The 6000-nt window shown below is 40.1% G+C and overlaps 1 protein-coding gene across 2 annotated transcripts in view; it reads right to left on the bottom strand.

Moving 5' to 3' along the window:
* Window positions 1–1291: 1291 nt before the first annotated feature.
* Window positions 1292–6000, bottom strand: part of ADCY8 (adenylate cyclase 8) — a 119796-nt gene continuing 115087 nt past the window's right edge. For both annotated transcript variants that reach the window (XM_057429791.1, XM_057429790.1), the window contains 3 exons: window positions 5332–5424; window positions 2867–2981; window positions 1292–1870 (listed from right to left, as the gene is read on the bottom strand). In XM_057429791.1, coding sequence (XP_057285774.1) covers window positions 1383–1870; window positions 2867–2981; window positions 5332–5424 — 696 coding nt within the window. In that variant the 3' untranslated portion in view covers window positions 1292–1382. The remainder of the gene's footprint in view (window positions 1871–2866; window positions 2982–5331; window positions 5425–6000) is intronic.

The raw sequence follows: 6000 nt of genomic DNA, 5'->3' as shown, positions 1-6000 counted from the left end.
TTTCCAATGAAAATCATTATTTTTATCTTCTTACAATTAAACACTTTCCTGTTTTGGTGACTCTTTTCTTAGCAAAAAATAATGTCTCAAAATATGGAAAACAAGATTTCCTAACCATATTGTCCATCGTTTGACAATGTATCTGATCCAGTGGTGATGCTCCCAAGAACCTCCAATTTTCATTAAGGACTAGGTAACAGGCTGAAAAAGCAAGGCCTGTATTTAGGAATAATCTGTATGTTGCACTCTATTACTTGTGTGGGGTTTCATCTGGGGATTGTTGTGTAATTACAGGTTCTGCTGCTTCCATCTGTGAATTACTTTAAAGAAAATATTTACTGAGATATAACCAGCTCATTTGAGCACACAGACTTGATGAGAGGTTCATTTGTGCACTTTGCAGGTCACGATGAATCATGACACTGTGATATACATTTACCACTTTCAAGGTGAAGTTGATTAGCCTTCACCAAAAAAGTTATCCTCCCTTTGGTACAGGGTTTGTAGCACCTAGGTGTGCCAGTTTAGCACCCCAGCAGGGCTGCCTCTGTTGTGGCACAGTAATACTTTGGGGTATCCCCCATCTTGGCCTCTCCTCCTCTTGAGGCAACTGAGCAGGAGTTAGCGGTGAGCTTTTGTACTTTAGCACATACTCATTTTACAGCTTTAGACAATCCTTGTTTTAATGAGAGCTCAGATTGGTGAAGCTTTTAAGAGCTAAACTTTGGACAGTGACTCTGGAGAATTTGATTAGTGCCTTCATTGGACTCAGCTGGAGGCTCCAGACTTGTCATTCAGGTGTGATTCTGCCATCTGTTCGTACGTCTTGTGCTGGCCAAGACACATACTGCATTTGAGCTCTCCAAATGGGACTGACAGATATGACATAGTGCTTACAGTAGAGCCTGGTCCTCCTGGCTTGGGTACAAGAAGTCAGGTAGATATCAACATGAATTTTATCTGTCCACAGAGCAGTCACACACTTGTGAGGAGGACACCTTAGGCTATTTCAAGAGCGTACATCCAGTGGACTCAATGGAATCAGGGGTTTAAGGTGAGATTCATCTCTTCTATACACAGATACATCTGGGCAGATAGCAGACCTTAAAATCCTTTGATTGTGCTGACTAGCTTTTCCCTGGCTTTTATGGAGACCAGGCAATTAGCTTAGATGTTAGAATCACAGCGGGGTGTGGGGGGTGAGAGAGGTGGGGAGAGAGATGCTGGTACCATTTATTAAAATGTTGGAATTTGAATCTCACTGAAACATTACACCAGAAAATAATCACACTTCTTCTAAAAAAAATTAAACCCTTTTTATTTGTATATTTATTTTTATATATAAAAGAAATAAAAAAAAAAGAACACAAACAAAATACTGATTATGGCAATTCAGTTTTATCAGCCCCCTCTGCCTGGGCTGCTGCCTCAGATCCACCAGGAGTAAGCAAAGTCCTCCGGTTGTAATGTCCTTTTATGATTCCAGAGTTATTGTTCTCATTAAGGATTTGCTTCTGTTTTTGCCTGTTAAGAGACTGTACAAGTCCTAATACAACAGCTGCTAATGAATACTGTCCAGTCAGTTTTCTTGGTTGTAAGATTAAAGGATTTGGTTGAACTCTTCCTAGAAGAAAATACGTTTTGATTTTTCCTTCCTGTTCACTGATACCTTTGACATAAATCTCTCCTCTGTAGTCGAAGGCAAATCCCCGGTCCTTCAGGATCAGATACGTTTCTTCAGGCACTTGTATTCTGTCACTAACACCTGTGCTGTCCATTCGACTTGCTAAATTAACCGTTTTGCCCCAGATATCATATTGAGGTTTCTTAGCACCGATAACTCCAGCTACGACAGAGCCATGGCTAATCCCTATTACAAATACAATAAATAAAATAAAAATAAGAAGAGACAGCCAGTTAGACAAGAATTGCTAAAAAACATATTTGCACTTAAGAAGCAGATGAATCCTGGGTCAGGTACATTTATCTCTAAGCTTAAGGAAGAGGTGTGTATATAAAGAAAGTAAAAAAAAGAAGCCAGAAAAGCTGTAAAACATGAAAAGTGATATCCACAGCAACCACAGTACTTCTGTATCATCTGTATTCTGCACATTATTGCCAAAGCTCCTTCAAACTGATGCTTATGGAGTAAGAAAGATCTGTCTGGAAGGATCTCTCTGGGTATGCTCTTGTTGAAGGAAACCTTGTTGGTGCTATACAGTCAAGCGGGTGGCTTTTTTTTTTTTGGCCACTGATCCAGTCAACATGACAAGCCATCAGATTTACTCCTGCTATGTACCATAAATTCAGGCCATCTATTCATGTCCCATCCTACTAGCCATCCAGAATATCCCATCCCAGATAATAGCTTCCCCACTACAGCAATTCAGAGCTGCTGACACTGAACAGGACAGAACTGGAATTCAGTTTTTGTGCAAAACAAGGTTTAGGATAAGCTACTATTACCCCTTTACTGAAAAAGATTCTAAGACTGGGAGATTAATTAGAGGCTGTGCAATCACATATCAAGCTGGGGTTAGGTTTGGGCTCCCACTTCGCTTTTTGTGTTGTATCTATGGGATCTTTGCCAGCCTTGCTAAAGACAGTAGCTTAATTACGCTACTCATTCACAAGTCACTAAAACTTAGAGCTCCTACAGTCCCCAAATCAGCACCCATATTCTGCAAAGACAGCATTTCTTGTTTCTAAGTTTGCCTGGAATTAAGTCAGTTTCAAACCAGAGAATAGCATGTTAGGAGTCTATTAAATTGTACATGTCCTTGCAGTGCTTCTGGGGGGGGGCACTTATGAGTGGATCGTTGCAGTCAAAACCTCATTTTAATTCTCATGTTTGAGCTGTGCTTACCAATACGGAGTTCAAAGTTGTTAAATGAATGCTTGTTGATCTCCTGTATGCTTTCATTCAGAGCTATGGAGAAGTCGGCCAGAGCACACAAATGCCCCCATTTGTCTTCACATTGCTGAGGAGTAATTTATAAAGCAAAGTTTTAGAAGTTTTTCATTTGCCCAGCTCCCACCCATCCTTACCAAGTATCTGAACTTGGAATTTGTAAGAACAGTCTCAACACACTAGATCCAGGAGAGGTAGGATATCATTAACAGTAATGCTTCCCATCTATGCTACAACACTTGTATACCTGGATACAGAGAAGCTTAGTGTACAAAAGGAAGTAATTTCCTGTCAATAATCTGACAGGCAATCATGGGAATTGATAAGGCATATGAAACCTTTGTAAGGCTGAGAAAGGAAGTTTAGAGAGGATTGAGATAGCTCAGATGGAAGGGACAAAATCTAGTGAGAACTAGGGATAACCCACATAAGCAAAAGGAGTGAAAAATGTAATTTCCCTTTGCTGAAACTGTTGCCCAAAAACCACTCAGTTCCAGTACTCGGAGTGATGGACTAGTGGCAGGAACAATTGGGCAACCCAGGCAACCTAGGATGGGTTAAGCGGCAGAGGAAAAGCCATTCTGTAGCTCATTAATCACCTCTGCTTAGAGCAGTCAAGTCACTCCCTGCTCCTTTCCCTCCATTTCCATTCCTACAGGGCAGTTGATATACAGATATACAGGGGACCAGGAGTAGGTTTTGATCTTCACAGAACAGCAACAGAACAGATGACAGGGCAAGGACTCTCAAGGGAAAAAAGTAGGCAGTAGAGTTAAGAACAGCTGTGGTTTTGGCTCAACAGTGGCATGATTTCATCTCATCTATTCTGAAGCCAGGTAATTCTTTCATCAAACAAATTTTCAGGCCATAGGAACAGAGCATTGCATGTCCCACCCTGGGTAATGCAGTCCAGCGCTTTGCAATTTTTCTCAACTTCAGTGTTTCGTACTGAACATAATCACAGCAGGGGGCTGGAACTAGATGATCTTAAGGTGCTTTCCAGCCCTAAGTGTTCTGTGATTCTGTGATCTCCCTGGCATCATCACCCTGTTCTGTTCACACTGTGCTCAGTCCTTGTCCTCAGCTTCATTCAGTTCACAATATGCCAACCTCCATCAGCAGCCCTCACCTCTTAAATGCTGACAAGGTGATAGACATGTACGTATGAAGATTATTATATTTAAAGCATACATAAAAATTCCATGAGGCTATTATAGTTCAAGAAAAAGGATGAGTTAATCGGTCTTGGAAATGTATTAAATATTTTCTCCCTTTGCATTTTTACCCACATTGAGTCAAAAGAAGTGGTTAGAAACTGTGTAGATGCAACCAGCTACCTCCCTGATGTTCAGTCCTTCTTTGCTCATATCTGCACAGAGGCATTTTGAGTTGAAAAAAACAAAAATCTCATGCTTGTCTTGTTTTGTGGGTTTCTAGCTGTCAACATCTCTTGTTACTCTGTAGGTGGGAGATGCTCAGCTAGTTACACTCTACATGTTTCATAATGTATTCTAAACAAACAGTGAAAATTTTCTAGTTTATAAGGCTCACACTAATCTGACTTCTGCTTCTCTGGCAGTTGGAATCAGCCTGGGGAGATCTGATTCCCACTCTGTGATTGATCTGGGGCAGCACACCTTTTTTTGTGGTGCTTTTCCTTGGGGAGAGGCACTGGTTACCAAGCAAGGCAGATTTCAGCAACAGCCGACTTCTCGATGGATGTATTTTATAGCCTCGTCTTATTCCTTTGGAGACCTTGTTTCCAAGCATATTCTTGGGTGCAATTATGAATAGATTTCTCTCATCTGACTTATCTGAGGCTTATGGCTGTAAATGTGCATGTGTCCTCTGTGGCTGATTTTACCCTCAGTTTGGTTCCTACCCTTGCAAGTGAGGGCAGTGTGCATGCATCTGGCTTTGTGATCTTCTTCAGTGAAATTGATGGGTCTGCTTTCTTTATGATTTCTAATAGATACATCTGTCTGTAGATATACAGCTACATAATCACAAAAACGTACAAATTCAATGTTAACCTTGCTCATGTATGCTGTCAGTTAATAGATCCTCTATTTTCATAGATTTTTGTAGGCTATCAGCCAGATTCCAGTCTGTTACAGTGGTAACCTTAGAGTATGTCCAAAGACCTGCTCCAGATTCACATCCGTGTGATTGAAATGAATTTTTTTTTTTCTCTCTTATAAACCTAAATTTGAGGAAAGAATCCGTATGTTCCTTGTTCCTGAACATAAGATGGCATTTCAATTCAAGAAGTGCAACTGTTGTCTGCCAGAAGCCCCAAATGTCTATTTTATTTTAACAAACACAGCTCTGTGAACATCCTAAAGATAATGCTAATAATCTCTAAAATGAATGGTCAGACACAACAGAGCTCTGATCCTTAAAGAAAACCATTCTCTTACCTGTTTTTCGGGTGATAATCCTGACACGGCCATGTATGTGCTGCCAATCGTTTTAATTTTTTCAATATCTTGAAATCTTTCTTCACCTAGTAACTAATACATATGGAAAAAAAACACTTTTACTTCTGTAATTCTTAATTCAAAATGCCTCTACAGATATTGAAATGAATTATTACACTCATGGTATCTTCCAGTTGGTCATGACGCAGAGTTCATTCTGGGTTCTGGGGCACACTGAGCCCCTTTGCAAATCATCTACCCACAGAGAGCATTCAAACTAAGTTCTGCTATGCTCTGTAAAGCTGTTTGATAAATTATATAATGGATAATATAAGACATGCATATTCCAGCCTAACCAAAATGCAGATGAGTCCTATAACCATTGAAAATTAGTGAAGACAGACTTTTTGTGTATGTATGTATGAATATAAGAGGACTTGATCACTTTAGAGTTTTTTTAAATCTCTTTTGGAGGAACTCAGTTTGCAAATTAAGTGCAGCAACAATTCAGGTGACAAGACCAATGTTAAAGGGAATTCAGTCCACTTAAATCAACCATTTTAACCATCTTACACAGTCCATGGATGAAGGTAGATGCCTGCAAAGAACTTCTATGAGAGACCAAGTCCTCCTGTATCCCATGCTTTCCTATACTTGCTGTCAGACCTA

The sequence above is a fragment of the Pezoporus wallicus genome, unplaced genomic scaffold (assembly GCF_028554395.1).
Source record: "Pezoporus wallicus isolate ANWC-B61680 ecotype Strahan unplaced genomic scaffold, APGP_CSIRO_Pwel_v1 contig_7545, whole genome shotgun sequence".
NCBI lineage: Eukaryota > Metazoa > Chordata > Aves > Psittaciformes > Psittacidae > Pezoporus > Pezoporus wallicus.
Note: the sequence above shows the minus strand (reverse complement) of the source record. Positions and strands in the feature narration are given on the sequence as shown.